This window comes from Aspergillus nomiae (genome assembly GCF_001204775.2).
Source record: "Aspergillus nomiae NRRL 13137 chromosome Unknown contig00024, whole genome shotgun sequence".
Classification (NCBI taxonomy): domain Eukaryota; kingdom Fungi; phylum Ascomycota; class Eurotiomycetes; order Eurotiales; family Aspergillaceae; genus Aspergillus; species Aspergillus nomiae.
In genome coordinates this window covers 146,950-164,432 of record NW_015378079.1, presented here as the reverse complement: position 1 = coordinate 164,432, position 17,483 = coordinate 146,950, and the positions used below count along the sequence as shown (strand labels likewise).

General features: G+C 48.6%; 4 protein-coding genes across 4 annotated transcripts; 1 reads left to right on the top strand and 3 right to left on the bottom strand.

The window, feature by feature from the left end:
• Positions 1 to 640: 640 nt before the first annotated feature.
• ANOM_002878 (FAD-dependent oxidoreductase) lies at positions 641 to 1,972 on the bottom strand (the record flags this gene model as incomplete). The annotated part of the gene is made up of 5 exons (XM_015548135.1): positions 641 to 1,360; positions 1,418 to 1,521; positions 1,577 to 1,680; positions 1,746 to 1,883; positions 1,944 to 1,972. 5 exons carry the CDS (start codon positions 1,970 to 1,972, stop codon positions 641 to 643), a joined length of 1,095 nt encoding a protein of 364 aa, XP_015410738.1.
• Positions 1,973 to 2,788: 816 nt separating this feature from the next.
• ANOM_002877 (OTU domain-containing protein) lies at positions 2,789 to 4,441 on the top strand (the record flags this gene model as incomplete). Its single annotated transcript, XM_015548134.1, has 3 exons — positions 2,789 to 3,089; positions 3,199 to 3,629; positions 3,677 to 4,441. 3 exons carry the CDS (start codon positions 2,789 to 2,791, stop codon positions 4,439 to 4,441), a joined length of 1,497 nt encoding a protein of 498 aa, XP_015410715.1.
• Positions 4,442 to 6,039: 1,598 nt separating this feature from the next.
• On the bottom strand, positions 6,040 to 8,568 carry ANOM_002876 (MHYT domain-containing protein; the record flags this gene model as incomplete). The annotated part of the gene is made up of 4 exons (XM_015548133.1): positions 6,040 to 7,482; positions 7,552 to 7,737; positions 7,791 to 8,355; positions 8,414 to 8,568. 4 exons carry the CDS (start codon positions 8,566 to 8,568, stop codon positions 6,040 to 6,042), a joined length of 2,349 nt encoding a protein of 782 aa, XP_015410714.1.
• A 3,208-nt stretch (positions 8,569 to 11,776) lies between these two features.
• Positions 11,777 to 14,351, bottom strand: ANOM_002875 (putative NRPS-like enzyme; the record flags this gene model as incomplete). The annotated part of the gene is made up of 4 exons (XM_015548132.1): positions 11,777 to 13,488; positions 13,537 to 13,729; positions 13,822 to 14,268; positions 14,325 to 14,351. 4 exons carry the CDS (start codon positions 14,349 to 14,351, stop codon positions 11,777 to 11,779), a joined length of 2,379 nt encoding a protein of 792 aa, XP_015410706.1.
• Between the last annotated feature and the right edge of the window lie 3,132 nt (positions 14,352 to 17,483).

The following is a 17,483-nucleotide window of genomic DNA, read 5'->3' as shown; positions in this document are numbered from 1 at the left end:
CCTCCTCCTCCTCCTCCTCCTCCTCCTCCTCATCTACTTCTTCGTCATCTTTATTATTGTCTTCTTCCTTCAGTACGTCCTCGTCGCCCTCTTCGTACACATCGCTAAGATCTTCCTCCTCGTCGTCATTTACCTCGCCTTCTGCATTAATCTCATCCTCATCGGCAGGCGTATCATTAAGCTTAGAAGCTTTATTGGGTGGCTGCTGTTTTTCTGTCTCGAACTCTTGTTGAGGAGTTACTGGTTCCAGCTCGGGGTATTTTTCATCGCGCTTGCGCTTGCCCGCTTGAGGTTCGGAAGCGTCGGAGTAGTCTTCTTCGACTATGGGGGGTTTGTACGTCATTCTTGGACAGATTGGTCATCTACAAATCGGTAGGATAATTCAAAATTATTCAATTGAGAATGTAAAGTATGATAGAAATTGGGGACCAATCTGAAGCGGTCGTGGGGAGAGAATATATACTCTCCCGGTTCGGTGGTGACGTCGCTATGATGCCCATCGCCCGCGGCCTCGTTTTAGGGTTTGGAATATTTACTAGGATGGGAACCAATACTATAAATAATCATTGTTTTCATTCTGTCACGTTGCGGTTCGTTTGTGTATATGATCAATCCGTATATCAGGTATTGTACATCGATCCTACAGCTTAGCCCGACCCTTCTGTCTCAAGACGCCGTTTACCAACTCGACTGCCTCCGCGGCACAGCCGAAGGAAGCCTGGTATCCAAATCCTCCATGGCCGTAGTTATGTACTACTGAGACGCCATTAACCTTGTCTGCTTCAATGCGTGGTCCGCCCTCGCGGAAAGGTCGTAGTCCAACACCATGTCTAATAACATCTAATCCCTCAATGCCCTGGCCCTTGCCCACGAGTTGCGGGACAAGAGCAACGGCGCGCTTCATGATGCGCACGGCCAGGTTCGGATCAGGCAGCGGATCCCACTGGTCCTTCTGGTACGATCCTCCGATTACAGTTCCACCACCCGCTGCCCGGGTCATCATGTAGGTGATCTCATCATCGGCGTCGTCGGTGCCGGAGATCGAGAACATTGCGCCGGGATCGTTGCGCACCACGACGACCTGACCACGGATGGGGTGGAGCTTGTCATCGTTGACTCCTCCTAGTTTTCTGGATGAAAGGCCGGTGCAGTTGACTACCACGTCGGCTTTTTTACCGGAGTGATGGAGGCTGGCTGCGTCGGCCACATGCTTGATCACGGCTCGCTTGAAGACCACACCGGTCTTGCGACATTGGCCAATTAGCCAGGGTAGATAGATCGCTGTGTTAATACAAACAGAGGTGAACACCGAGGCGTTGTCAATGCCGGGGGCCAGCTCATGGTCGGGGAAGTTGCGGAACTAGGGTATCAATCAGCGCGGGGGTCATTCCGTTGAAAACTTGAAAAATCAACATACATCCGGCACGACATCTTTATACCAAGGCTCCTTCTGCACCAATTCCGAGAACCAATCCCCGGTTGCTGATCCCTGATCTTTTGTACGGTTATAGACAACCGCATCTAGACCCGTCTGCTTAGAAAATGCACAAGATAAAGCGCGCGAGAGACAGCATACCTTGGAAATGAATTCCAGCGTCCGGGTACTTCTCTGTGATCTCCTTGAGGGCAGGCCAGGTGTTTCGTTCCCATTTGCCATGGGAGCTACTGGCTTTACCCACCCTGTTCTTGGTGAGCATAGGCATCTTTCATACAAAGATATACCAGTTTACCCCTGTAGAACGTACGGAAGATAATTGGCACCTGCCCAAGGTGACGCGTATTCTATGTCGTAGTCACCCGGCATGTGCTTGGCCAGCACTGTGATTGAGTTGGAGGCATCCTTGGATAGGAGATATGCCGTGGTGAGTCCCGACACTCCGGCTCTGTTGGGTTGCTATCAGCTTGGAGCTGGAGGTTGGGGGAGAGTGTGGGGTTGGCCGTACCCCAGGATCACTATGTTATTTGTGGACATGCTTGTTTCTTTGGATAGATTTCGGAATTATTATGAGTTTGATATATAATTGGAGCTAGGAATGAAGAGACTGTATAGAGAGAAGACAGGAATTGACGGTTCTGTACATGGTGAGTCGAAATGATTAAATATTCATCATTATGCAGGATACAAATCCCGCCGGGGAAGTCGTCCGTTGGATTATCAGCGTTTGACGTTAATCGACCGGGGGTGATTGGTCCAAAATTCCGGCGGGCAGAAGGAAATGATTACTAGTAGTACCGGGAGGGGCGATTTAGGGCATCGGGAGAGGTACATACATACATACATACATACTTACATGGTCCTCCCTACATAAGTAACGTATGATTCTGTCTGTATTTTATTGTAATAAATGATATTTGGAGAAATAACTGTCTGAATAAAAATAGAAGACTGTAACACTTATCAGAGTCCTGAGGATGACCTAAAACGGTATGCAAATAATGGCGGGTACTCCCGGCATCGCCAAAGCGCGCGTCTGTATCTTTCGTCATTATCGGAGGGCAGGCGTCGCCGCACGTGGTGTCGGCCAATCAGAGCAAACATCAGGCTTCACCGCCTCCTCGGATCACGACCGCTGTTCGTGTGTTTCCTCCGCAGTCCCCGTACCAGAAAAAGTATTGAGAAACTTGCTGCTGCTTTTCCTCTTTTTTTCCCTCTTCCACTTTCACTGAGCTGTCAGTGTTGCTTTTTTTACTCTCCCTTGCCTTGTTCCTCATATCCCTCTGCTCGACGAAGCTCTCCGACTGTCTGCCTCACCAATGAGGGCCATTCGTCGAGCAGAGCTACTCAATCATGACGGATGTTCCAACCGGTGGCAGAATCGTGCCTGTAGTCGAGGCCCATCAGCATTACTCCATTCGTCCTGCCGATGAGGCCGTGGCCGAACAACGCCCCCCAACACAACAGCTCCCAGCCCACCCCCCACAACCGCAGCAAGAGGATGATAGTGATGGACGTTCAAGTCAGAAGCTACCGCCTCAGTCGCAGGTGAAATCGTCAAAAATTACGCGCAGCAAAAATGTGGAGACGGAATGCCTGGAGCTTCCGTGTCTCAGCAAATTAGGGCTCTATGCTCTCCCTACAGAGGGCGACGGTAATTCCTCCTTGCCATTGGACTTTCAAGCCATATCATATATACTGTTGCCATCTCAATGGGGCTCGTATACCGTAGAATTCCTAACGTCGCTAACTGTGCCCTCTAGGCAATTGCTTATATTACGCCCTCTCGGACCAGTACTATGGAGATTTCACCCATGCCGACGAAATTCGTGTCCGTCTCGCAGATCACATCGCTGCCAATAAAGATTACTTTATGAATTTTATAGCCGCTGTTGGTGGAGAGCGCAGAGCGCCCAGGCGGGCGGCAGCGTCGGCGGCTCGATACGCGTACTGTTCCTCCTCTTCAGCCAGTCCCGCCCCTCCTCCAACGTCCAAGGATAAAGAGCGGAGCTTTGATTCCAAGGTGGCAGAGTCTCGGAAGAAGGGCGTTTGGGGAGGAGCAGAAGAGATCCAGGCGTTTTGCCAGTCATATAAAAGGGATGTTAATGTCTACACTATGTATGGCATCCAGAACTTCCGCGACGTCCATGCTTCAGATGACGAAGAGCGGGAGTCTGTGCATATTGCTTTTCATGTAAGGCACTCACTAGTTGCTTACCTTATGATTTTCTAACTTTCTAGGATTTCCATCATTATTCCTCGGTACGGCATACCGAAGGCCCCCACACAGGCTTGCCATGTATACCCACAGCTGAGCAGACACTCCAAAAAGAAGCGTCAACAACGGGACCTACTGTCGTAGATATGGCTAGCCCGTGGAAAATATCGGCCATCCAGGAAGGTCTTGGTGGCAAGTATGACCGGGACACGATCGTAGGAATGCTTCAACAATGTCGCGGTAACATCGACAGGGCATTCGAGAACCTACTTGGTGAAGATACCAGTGCACACCCGGCAGAGACTTCTGCTTCTAAAGCCATCATGAAATCTCGTCTTCGACAGCCGTCCTCCCGGTCTTCCTCTCCCTTCAGCACAGGCAGTAAGCGCTCCGCAGATGAGAGTGAGCTTGAGGACAACCCTCAACCGGCTATGCGGCGCAATCGCGCTAGAGATCAAAAACGCCGTATCCTTCCTGATGTAACGGTCGGGATTGCCTTCCGGGACGATCAGAATGACCTTGTATCCTTACGGTTACGAGTCAGCCCGGATGCGGTCGCAGGACAGGCGGTGACTACAGAGACCCCTAGCCAGACAGAGAGTGATTCCTTTGAGTCAGGATCCGGATCCGATGGAACCGGAGTTTCAGAGAAAGACACGAAGTCCAGGACCAAGCAAAAGCCAGCTTCTAGCGAGCCCTCCACCCAGAAGAGCGAAGCAAAGGAAGAGCCGAAGCCACGGCGGAGCCAACGTCTCACCAAAGCTCGGAACGCTTCAAAACCTGTATAAGGTCTGTGTGCTTCTCGCTTACCTATCCTTCCCGATCTTCTGGATCAAATTCGCATTATGCCACGACCGTAACGACACTGATATACACACTTGGCTTCCATGTTTACTGGGGTTTCACAATAAGCACGTTGGGCGTTTTTGCCGCTTTGGTTAAAAGAGTCGACTATCTATTTCCCTATTAACGACTGAGCGGGTTTTGCTTCCATTTTCCTTCCGATATCTACCCACACCATTTGACACTACCTATCTGCGATAGTCAGCCACGATTTCACCACGCGAGCATACGATATTTCTTGACGAGGCGTTGTTGGGGGTTTTGCATTCATCTTGGTCTTGCATTGGGTTTGCGCGTGAAATAAAAAGAGCTTATTTCCCTCTGTTCCGGTGGCCTTCTCTGGTTTAGTTTGGTTTTCTTATTTCATGCATGCAGGACTGAAGGATCTGTACAGCCATAAAATCATGAACTGGTTGCATCTTGGGGCGGTGAAGAATCTTTTTTTTTTACGCTTCTTCCTTTCCCTTTCCAACTTACCACTTTTCGGTTTTCCTAGACGATTCGAGTTTCCTGGGACCATGTCAGGCAGGATTGGTGGTTGAACATGCCATCGTACTATTGGCATAGATCTTTAAATCATTGATAGCTCCGGTAGACGGGGCCTTTGCTCGAATACATCATCGGATACCTTGACTATTTTCTCTATTATATGGGACACCGTAGGGAGATTCGTGCTTAGGGTGCGTCTGAGGACCCATTCAGTACGTAGTGATATAATAAGAACTGTTCAAAACATAAAACAGTACCTTATTGCCGACAAGAGTAGATGGATATATCCCCATACATAATCAATCATGAACAATGGTGTTTTTGGATTACGAGGGTTAGACCAGCCGCTAACTTAGGAGCTATGCTGAAGAATGAAGATTCTACAGATCTTGCAAGAACTTGGGGCTTCGATGTAATACATTATGACTAGTATACAGTTCGCTAGGATAGAGTGAGTACAGTGCATATTTTACAAGAGTTAGAGAACGAAGACCACAAGAGAAAATAAGGAAAAGTGGAAGTGGAAGTAGAAAAGGAGGAAGATGATAGATAGACCTATGTCTGAAAGAGTGACAACGTGACGATATCCAAAATATACATTACATTGTACTTGACATGAGAAAGAAAGAAAAATGGAATTGCTGCTTGTCATAAGAAGGGTATAATATAGTCTATCGTAGAAGAAAATAGAAAACTGAGAGAGGATCGTCACAGGTTCTGAAAATGTCTTATCTTGCCGTCGTCAGAGGACGGTCATCAGGGTCTCGAGATTCTTCGGCGTGGGCCATGGGGCCCTGCCCATGGGTGTGTAAGGTTGGACGGTTTGCGATGCGTCGAACACCGTTATCATAATGCACTGTAGGTAAATATTCGGCTGGAGCAGTAGGAATACTCTCTGATATTTGTTTCCCTTGGTGCTCTCTCTAGCATAGAATCGTCCAGGGTTGGTTCTAGCGTGTATGTGCCACGTCCCGTGAGTCAAAGGTTGGATTGACTCTTTTCAGCCTCTAAAGTGATTGTTTGTAAGGATGGTGTAGATATTCTTTGCTCCGTCTTAACGAACGGACATCCGATTGAATGACGGATCTGGTCGAAGTCGAACACCGGGAGAATAACAAAGGGTGTACAGTTCGTCAACGTAAGTGTTGAAAGCCATTTCACCGGCCACAACAGTCGTCTGTGAAGCAAGTCTTCCTATTGAGGGTTCGAAGGTCGGTTCGGCCAGCTTAGCGACATCCACTTTGACTTCTTTGCGGACCATGATCTCAGGGGTGAGAGTGTTCTCGGAGAGAGACTCTTGCGAGTCAGTTTTGAGCATTGAATCGGGTAGTTTGCGGGGGTTCCAGAAGCGGATTTTGGAGCGAATGGAGTCAGGAACGTCGGAGTCGGTGGATGAGGTTGGGCGGGCTTTTGAGTATAAAAGCTCTTCGCTGAGTTCTTTAGCAAATCCGTCACTCTCGCTGAGGCCGTCGTTCGTCTGCTGCTGCACGCGGAAAAGACGGAGAGGGGTGAAGGAGTAGTCTGGGTTTGAGATTTGCGTATCTAGGGATCCCACCACACAGAACGGCAGGAGGATGCAATTCTGTCCATCTGATATCCTATTAGTGCGGCAGGGGGCGATAAGGGGACGGGCGGAAAATTTAGATGCTAGGTTGACATCGGGCGGAAGAGACGAGGAAAGATTCGTTATCGCTTGGATTAGCTGCTCGCGGAACTCGTCTATATCCTGGTAGGCTCGCGCATGGTCCGATTTCAACCAATTCAGGCAGGTTGACATGGTCCACCCTTCCATGTGTGCTATCATTTCCAGATGTTTGATTTGGAGACGTTTAGTCGATAAAGTCGATGATGGTAAGGGGTTGCCGGTACCCTTGGCAGTCAACACTTCGAAGTGGTCATGGATCGTAGGGCGCATGATAAACGAGATAAGATGGACTCCAGGTTCGAATACACGGTGCGATGATGCGTAATCTCTCATGTCTTTGAGATGGGTTCCCAAGCTTAAGGCGGGAACGTGAATCCGGCGAGACAGGATCGTTGTAACGTTTTCGATAGTTGTAAATCGGAAACCTGCTGCCGCCATACGGCTAGCTTCGTTTTTCTTTAATTGACGCACTGTGAACAAGAGTTGACCTTTTCCTGCGCGTATCCTCGAGTACCCCATCGCACGAGAGAAGGGCGACGATGGAGTAGCGGTCGACAAAACGTGGTCATAGAGCATGCCCATATCCTGTAACGGCTGTCGAACCTCATCGGCTAGGTCTTGGGCGGTTACACAAAAGTGGCGTTTGAATAGATCATCGAAATGCGGTTGCAATTCAGTCTCTTGGTCCGAGACAACTCCCTTGGAGATGTAATGCGCCAGTGTGGCTTCGTCTGACTCTATCCGGCCTCTCATGACGGGCACCGCGTCTCTCACTAGTTTCCAGTTTCTACTCGCTCGAACAGCCCAGAGGAAAGCAGGGTGCGTCCGCGTAAGATCATCTTCATTGAATGTCTGAAGAAAAATTAATGGTTAGTGGTGGCCGGGAAATCAAATCGAGGACCATCGAAAAACAAAACTCACCCTGCCAATGTACCGGTCAACGATCTTCCGGCTTGGAAGTAATGCATGCGGTGTGACCATGATCCGTCCTTCAGGGTCGAAGAAAGCACAGGTCAAGACCAGCTGTTGGGCTTGTGCTCTGAGCTTCCTGCGGCTTCCACCAGCGACTATGGCACATGCGGACAGTACACCGCAAGCAACGCATGCCTGTATAATGTCAGTATATAGAGCCATGCGGTCCGAAAACCTAGGAAACTGACCAAGACAGAACAGATAATCACAGTCTGGGTGCGAGAGAGTTGGCCACCCTTTTTGACAGACTCATCATGATTCCGGTACGACGTTCCCACTGCAGCCGTCCAGTGCATACCAGAAACAGCTGCAGCAAGCATGCAGCCACAGATGCCTCGCCTCCACCAGCTATCCGTCCAGGTAGCTCTCCATCGAAAAAATACACTCAAAGCAACAGTGCTAGCGAAGACGGCGATGATGGCCGCACCAGCTACATTCGCAGCTCGGTAGGAGCAGTGATAGTTAGCAATCCCCAGCTGTCCAATATAATGCATACCGCAGACCGATGAGCCAGTCAGCACACCTCCCGTCATGATCCGGAGATACCCTGCTTTCTCACTTGTGCCAATAGCGTAGAAAGCGGCGAGGAGAACAACCACCGGCAAGACGAATGAGACGCCTGTGAAAGTCATGCTGTACATAATCTGAATATTTGATTCCCCGTTGCCAAGAACGATCGCTCGGTTCCCAATGAAATGCATACACCAAATACCAACACCTCCCATGGCTATCGAGGAGGTGAGCAATAGGTACCTAGGTTGAATATTAGCAAGCCGACATCATGTTCTTGCACAGCACATCATGCTCGTACCAATTGTACAAACCCGCTCTTGCCGTCCGTCGATGGAGAAGTTCTAATGTCGTAGTGCATCCCATCATGCTGACCACGTAGGAAAGGAAAATAAACCCAGCCAGGTATGACACCCCGGTGGGTGCCCTCTCGACAGGGGCGTCTGCATTCGACATTTTGCGAATGAGAGGAATATAGGGAGATCGGAAGCACTTAGGACTTCATTGATCGTGGGCACGATGTGTAAAAAGAGAAACACCCAAGACAGTTCACCGTACGTGCATGTTTGGGGTCGCTGGGAAGTCTACCTTCAAGAAAGGATACAGCAAATTTGGGAGTTAAGGCTGACGCATTGACAAATGCGATCACACATGGGGACAGATCTTGCTATTATAACGATTAACTCTAGCTGATACTCCACCACCGTTTCCTGTCCCTCGTGGGCGGCTCCAGCAGTACCAAGGTTGCAACGTAGCGCGGGACAACAAGAGATCCCAAGAATAAGCGAAGGCGTAGCTGGACATCGTATTTGTTCCTCGGGTATGTATGGGATCCGCTTTACATCCCTGTGAGTAAATGTACGTCAATTTAACAAGCGTAACCAAGGTGAGAGCCTGGCCCGTAGTCTTGGCCCTTGGGCTCCTACCACGAGCTAAAGGTAGGGAGGCTTGGAAATGGAAAGACCCATAGCAATCAGCCGAAAAACGTGGAAATTTGCTGGATACCACTGTAACGATCGAGGATCGGGATCGTTGTTGGCCAGAAGGGAACGATGGGGCATAAACTCTGACGATTGAGGACTCGACTACAAAGTATGGGCCTGGCCACAGTCTGATAAAAATCATGGCCATGGCCTATCAGCCACAGCATACTTCTTGTTCTATTTTTCGTGGTGGAGAATTTGGTTTCATTTTTTGTCTTTCCCATTTTCCCATTTTTTTTCTTTTTCTTTTCCATCAACCCCTCTGAGTTTTGCGTGAGGGTAAACAGAGGTGGGTGACAATATAATTGTAGACATGATATGGGTCCGAGTGGTAGGGACCGAGCGAACCGATTGCTTTCTCGACGATACGCTAACCATGGGTTCAGCTGCGCCGCTCCCAAAGGATTCGCTCTTCTCCGATTTGAACCTAGGATATGACCCCTAGTAGCACTCGCCCTCAATGAGCGAGAGAGACAACGCTCCACAAAAGGATTTTTTTCTTTTTGTTTTTCTTTTTCTGGTGCTATTGTCCGAGAACTTTCGATTATGTATACCCACCGCAACCTAGACGCCGACACACCCGGTAGCTGAGAAATCTAGGGCATCAAGATTGGACATCATACGTAACTGTTTCATAGCCATATTCATTCGTAGTCATCCTCGGTACTACTCAGAGGACAACAAACCTCCAATATAGTGGAGACCATAACTCAATAACAATATGAGTTGATAAGGTTGATTCACCGATTGGAGAGTTGATACCTAAAATTTGGAATAATAAACTTGAGATAATGTCCCAAAACATAGTTTCGACGAAGTCACGTCAAGGATCTTGTTTGGTACACGAGTGTGTTGGCCGAAGGAAGCATTTGTCTAGACGGAAGTTTAAACGGACACCGGAGAGGGTTCACTGCACGAACAAGATGGACGTGAGTTGTCTGGGTCGGGCGAGACAGGAGGAATCAACCCAGGGCAGTGGATAGTCTAATTGTCACAGACCAATGGATAGGGACCCTGAGGGGACTGTCGATGCAGCGCTGGAGCAAAATTTCTGGTGAGAAACGTGAGATCCACCCCGCCCGCTCGTGACTCGTGGAGGATGACCGATGCGATCGACGCTATTCCTGGTTTGGACTGGGCCCAGGTGGTCGGGCTTGACCGAAACATCGAATACGCGAACGCGACGAAAAATAAAAAAAACCCCAAGTTAATTGTTTCAATCTCTTTTCATTTGTCACCCCTCATGTGATACTTTCATATTGATTAATTCGATATTGAGAGATTAATCAATGGAGTGGGGTACGCATGCGAAGTATTCATATCAGATGTACCGAGTACCGCCACAGAAAAGGGGCCCGATCGTCGATTTGTGCCCTGGAGATCCCAACAACCGGCTTTCCATGTGCCAAGGTATGTTTGTACCTGCATTGCATACCTGGCAGCCTACTGTGCCTGCGTAGGATTCGATATTGAGGTTTTCAGTCCAATGGTTCAGAGTTTACCCTAATCTCACCGTCAACCAATCGGCCCCTCCACGTCTCTTCAACCAGACTTCGACTTTTTGTTTTGCGGCGTTCCGCCCGGTCAACCATCTACTTCCGGAGTAGTGGTCCTGTACATACCAGCGCTTGCAACCACACGGCATGAATTGTTTCAGCGCGTCCTCATCCAGGAACCATCCTCAAGGTGCAAGGTTTTTTAATCTATCCAGAGTCCCAGACAAATTGATATTTGCTCACAGTGGAGCCTCCGCCGGGAAGTAAATCCTTTCAGGGTGGATTATTTCGGCTTACGACGGTACACGGCACTATATAGTAACTCTGTCAAAGGATCGAATATTGCATGATGGTGGAGTGGAGCTTTGCTGTGACATCCGCATTAAACCCGAGGTCATGTGACACTTGCCCTAATTTTGTATAAATCACACCTTCAGCTCATCCGAGGACCGAGATAAAAGGATTGAGAGGCAATAGCTGCATTGTAGATCTGTTCAATAGTAGTGCTGTATATATCGAGTTGCTACTAGACGCGATTCTGAATATGGCTCCTCGGAAAGGGTTAAAGAATAGCACATCCATGTTAATTAGAACTATTTGCCTCAGACAGAGCTATATAGAGGTGCCCTGGAAGCAGAACTTCAGCTTGTAATGTGCTTAGGAACTTTCTTGGCCGATACAACTCAAAGGGATTAGTAGCCCATTAATTTAATACGAAGTAGGTTTGTGGCTGATGTTCTCACTGAATCAGGCAGTCTCGTCCCCTTGCATTTGTATGCATTCCCCACCCTCTACAAGCGATAACCATGCATTGCTTATCTCCACGAAGAGCATATCCAACATCGTATGTCTGCATAAGATATACATCCTGATGTATAAGCACTAAACAGGAGAAGACGCGGTGTTTGAACCACCCGTGTGTAAGATTATACAATCGCTACTATTACCTGTTAAATGATCCTTGTCAGTATCTCCACTGCATACGTAAATCATTGGTTCTTGAAGTAACGGGAAGTGCACACCTCGTAGTAATGTAGTATACAGCAGTAATGTGCTCGAACATCGGACAGTACAACCCTTCTCTAGGGATTATAGTTCATTAACCCGGTTCGTCAAAGTCGGGCACTCTAACTCCAGACAGGTAAAATACTTCGTAGCCCCTTATGGATGCAGCGCGATGGAAGATCACTGAGCCCACTCCCCAACCCACTTCTGGATCCATTCCGGCTTGACAGCCTCCACGGCTTGCAATTTCTCACTGCGCTGCGCGGTGAGTTGCGTATCCAGCACGTTCTCCGGCGTAGACTTGGACATGATATCCTCGAAGAATTCAAGCAGCTTGACGGCAGGGTTTTTAGCTACGAGCGCCTGTAGCTCCTTGTTGCTAAGGGCCTTGTCGCCAGTACCCGCTGTCTCAATGTCCTGCCGAATTTGCTGGACCCAGTCTCCAAAGGGAATAGTTTCAGCTGTTTTCACGGACGCTTTGAGGAGAGCATTTGCCACGATGGGCCGGATTGCTTCCCAGGTCAGGGGGTGCAGGGTTACCGGATGAAAAACACTGACAGATTCATTGGTTGCCTTGTCCTTGTTTAGAGCCAAATCGACTAATACCTCGGCCAAAAGGTCGATTGGTACCCAGCCAATGCGGTCGAGGGCTGGCCCGAGGGTGTCGGGGAGAGCACCAACGTGCAAGGAGCTCAGGACAAGACTGGGAAACCACTCTGCCTTCTTCCACAAGCCACGAGACCGCACGGGCCCCGCGATCTGGCCTACACGGGCGAAAGAAGCACGCAAGAAGCTCTGTTTAGCAGCTTGGGCGAGAAGATGTTCTGCGAGGTATTTGCTGTTGGCGTAGTCGTTAGGAGCCGGGGTGGTAGTTGTGATCAACTCCTCCGGCGTTAAGCCATTGCCAGTGTGGTAGCCCATAGTGGAGCTAATGGAAGAGATGAAGAAAAGATGCGGGGACTGGGTGGCGTTGTGGGCGAAGTTAATCAGATTCACTACTCCCACCAAGTTAGGCTTGAAGGAAGCCAAGGAGAGGTTGAAATTAGCGGCCCAGGAATTATGGATTACTCGGGTAGTTGTTGACTGTAGCATCTGATAAATATCGGACTGAAGCCGGAAATCTGGCTGCGAGAGGTCTGCAGCCCAAAAACTCACGCGCGACATATCTAAGTTTAAATTGTAGGCTTCGCTCTTCTTACGCTGCACGTCGATCGCATCATCCTTCCGACTAAGACAATGTACATGCCTCACTGTTGGGTTCCTTAATAGTGTATCAAGCATGTAGGCGCCCAAATTGCCCGTCGAGCCATTGAGTAAAACAGTATGGGCCATGGGGGACTTGGTAGGAGCGGTGCCGATGGCCGGCTGTCCGATGAGCTCCTGCAGCAGCTGGTCTCGGTCTTGTAATTGAGCCTCCTTCTGAGCCTCTGTGGACGCCTCCTGGTGCTGCTGAAGGTGTAGAACCGCTTGCGTCAGACCTATCACTGTTGGATGGAGATAGATTAAGTTTGGGGTGAGGGTAGGGGAGTCAAGCCCACGCTTGAAAATGCGAGTGGCAGTGATTCTTTGCAGGGAGTCCAGTCCGAGATTGAACCAATTCTCCATGTCTGTCAGCTTGTTCGCATTCCACCCAGTAATGGTAAGGATGGATTGTCGGATATAGTCCGAGATAAGCTTAGGATCTTCGGTGCATCCAGGTCCAAGCTGTTCACCGTCATTTTGTGCCAGCTTGTCCGCATCGATATACAGGGCATCCAACCCCGGAGTGTACTGTGCCAGCGTGCCAGCTCGCTGAATCGTTCCCTTACCGGCTCGAAGCATGGGCTTATTCGATGGCGTGAATTGAATATGGGTCTTGGCCACACGCGCATGCGCGGGACAAACCGCATTAGCTTGTTCAATGCTGGGTCAAATCTTTTCAATCATCGCAGCGCGTTCACCCACGCTGAGATCCTTTCCATTCACTTCTACTAGGAGAGATGCTTGGAAGCGCTGTGAGCCGGCCACAAGCGCTGTAGTGACATCTGGATTACACGCGATGATGTGCTGTTCCATTGACACTGGATTGGTTTTCTCACCGTTGAGGAACACAATCACGTCGTCTGCACGACCGCACCAGCGCCAGAGGTAGGGCTTAGTAGGATCTGGATGTCGCACAAACAGGTCTGAAGTGTGATAATCATATCGATCAGGGAAAAGCGTAAAAGGGAATTGGTAGCGCTCACCTTCAGGGCTACGGCTATAACCATCTCATACTCCTCCCCGGCGATATTATGAAGTTCGACTCCCATGCGGGGGTGAAAATCGATAAAACGCCAGTCCTTAAGGGGATCACAATTGGTTTTGGAGTAGATAGAAAGGATCATCCCGACCTCAGACACACCATACTGATTCATTAACTTGATCTTTGCAGCTACTGTGTCGCCGATCGGGCTGAGGGAGGTCCCCCCGCAGTAGATGAGATGTGTTAGATGTTTGCTACAGAGGTCCAGGAGGTCCGGGCTCTGTGCCAGTTCCTGAACGATCGACGGCACAATCAAGGCGGTCTCGGAAGGGGGTACGTTTTCTCGCTTCGACCAGGCGGCTGCAGTGGGAAACCCACCGGATATTGGCAGGACGAGGCTGACACCGATAGGCAAGATGATGAAGTGTAGGTAGGCCGGACCGGCCGCCTTTCCAAACCATTAGATCGTAGATACGAGTTTTCAAGTGCATCAAGAGAGCTTACATGGAAGGGAGGAGGAGCCAGATACATTCTCTTGCCCTGAAATGGAGGTGTTCCTTGCTCGCCAGCTCATCCACACTGGGGATATCTAGAACATTTAGGGGGTATGCCTCTAGGATAGTCGTGACGGGTGGTGGCTGCGGCACGGAGCTGATCAGAGTGGTGCAATTGAGCCTCTTTAACAAGCTGTTATGAGCGACCACGCTGTTCCGTGGCGATGTGAGGAACATCTAGAAGCAAGGTTAACTTTTCCTTGTCATATGTACCAGAGTTTATATATATATATCCCTGTGTGTGTGTGTGTGTGTGTGTGTGTGTGTGTGTTTTTCAATTATGCTTCTTGTATGTTCTCAGGTATTGATATGTTAACAGTGGATCCTTTGTTGCGACGATCTGTAAACCACGGCTATTAGAGAGGGATCACGTTTGTCATGATAATATATCTAAATGTTACGAGTAATTAGCTCTAGCTCTATCCTATATGCCTACATAGTATACCTTTCCATGACGACATTAGTCACTCAATCTAATATGAGATTTTACTAGACCAGGTAAGTGACTGAACTACCCTGCCTATCAAAAGAACAAGATTGCACCTGAATCAATTATGGGATCCAAAATGACTTGAAGAGAAGTCCGATCTTTCTTGTAAATACTAGTAGGACTTTAGTATAGTATCTCGAGTACTTTCATACCTCTATACTATATATCTCAGGATTACGGGCGTGCCGAGAGATAAGCCGTTCAAGTTTTTAGTATACCTAAGCTTTATAACCATACAATAACATTGTTTTTATACACCAGAGATCAAGCTAACCACAGCTAAGTGCCTCTGCCTTAGTATAAAGCTGGGGCATGTTTGTCATTCTGTCGGGGTGTAGTCGCCTAAAGGTGGGATCGATAATCGACACGGCGATGTTCGAGATACTATGCAAATTAGTCGAGCTTGAACAATTAAGGTTAAGCTCTAATGCATCGTTTGCTCGAGATCACGCCTATTAGCCTCCCTCCGTCTTCCCTTCTGTAGTACTGCACAGTGTACACGCACTAGGCGCTGTAAGGAATCTTATTATATACCAAAAAATGTGTCGATACATGGAGGTGTAGTACAGCCTCGGTTGAGAAGCTGGTTCTTCATTCCGTTTAATCGATGTGCATGAAACTGATGCTGGGGAAGTTGTTAAGAGAGCCTAAGGTACAAGGAGAACAAATTAAAGTCGTTGAGTGACATAATGGGAAGAAGGAGGCTACGCTGTCTTTCCCATCGGGGTTCTACCTAGCCCTAGGGGACTTCCACGTATGGCGTGAGAATTAACTCAGCCCAATTGACAAACAAACCGATACACATCGTCCTATCTGCGCTTCGCTCGAACGGCGATCCTGACTCAGAGCTATGTCAAGCGTCTCATCATGCCCCCCGCTTAGTAAATCTTCTGATTCTATGTATGTCTAGCCGTTCCTCCGTGTAGTACTCAAGCCAGTTCTCATTGCTTTGATTTCTGACTGGCTACTTGCATGATGGCTCCCTCCATGTGTTAGGACGTCGACTGGCCCAAGGACCAATTTAACCTTCGTGAGGGAAAGTGAAATATCATAGAAGCTTCGGTTCCCAGGTCCCGTTCAATCTGAAATCCAATGAGACACGTTATCTCCGACGGGCTTGGGGGTTGGGTTGGGCCACCGCGCGGACAGCTGCTTGAAGTGAAATACGAGCAGAAGGCATGCTTGTAGACAAGTATCCAGGTAAACCAGTCAATCAACGATATTCCAGTTTCATATGTAACAAGCCAAGACTTGAAAATCTACTGTTATCCACCACCTACTCTTTGTTGTAGTGGCAATACTTCGGAAGGGAGTGGTATGATGGCTATACTGCGTTCAAACAACGTTATTTGACGACTGTCAGATACTAGTATAGTACACTGTAAAACTACCTAGCACAATAAGCGCAAAGCAACACAACACCATCAATAGACTACTCATCAAACCCAACGTCACTTAAGTAGTACCAAAACCCCACCGCAAAAAGCTAATCCAAAGAGAAGATACAACCTGGGGATAAAAGAGTCTATACGGCGTAAGCGCGGGGTGTTTGGTTAGAGTAAACAGAAATTAAACTTAGCATGTTGTTGATCCTAACACTACTAGTACCAGTAGGGGAAATAGTTTGGGCCATCAGTTATAAAACTGTTTCCGTGCGTGGCATTTAAACATACATATGTATGAAGATGCATGCAGCATGCATGCAGTACGTGCCGTGCTACCGGAGCGTTAATGTAAAACAATTGATTGGTTGAATTGAGTTCCGAGATGGTCACTGGTAACTGACTTTACATATTCTGTCCCTCTGGTATCAGAGGAAATATGTGTGTTATTTGTTCTGCTACGCCTAACATTCGTTGTTTTTCTGCCTCTAGGGTTCGATGGAGGTGGTAGTGTGGGTAAATGGTCTGTGTGTTGTTGATTTTTGGGATATTTCCAGAAGGGCGAGCTGAGTCGAAGTAGGTCGTCTTTAGTTCTATAATTACCTCGGGCCTTCCTTGTACAGGAAGTAGACCTCTGGTATGAGTCCTATATGGTGCGACCAGGAATACCATATATGGTTCCACGGTCCCGAACTAGAAGCCCGGAATTACATCACTCTTGAGGGCTTCTTACTCTCGATATGGAATGCCATATTTCGGTCACAATAACGACAAAGTTCAATATTATGCCATGTAAGGGATGGATATAAACGGTAGAGCCACATTCCCTTTGGGACTAACATAGAAAAGCAGATGCCACCCTCAACCCCAAGTCAAACAAATATTAATCATGCGATCAGAGTCTTGATACCCGCCTCCAGGGCGGGGGGGTTGGCGCCAACGACAGTATCCACCTTCTCGCCATTCTTGAAGAGTATGAAAGTGGGCATGGCGCGGATACCAAGATCGGCAGCGACATTGGAGAGCTCGTCGACATCGATCTTGTAGAACTTTGCATCAGTGTACTGCTCGCTGAACTGAGCCAGCTTAGGGGCAATGGCCTTGCAAGGGCCGCACCACTCGGCGAAGCAGTCGAGAACGACAGGGCCGGAAGCTTCCAAGACCTTCTCCTTGAACTCCTGCTCGCTGCACGGACAGTTAGTGACAATGGGTAACCGAGAATGAGACGTAACAAAAG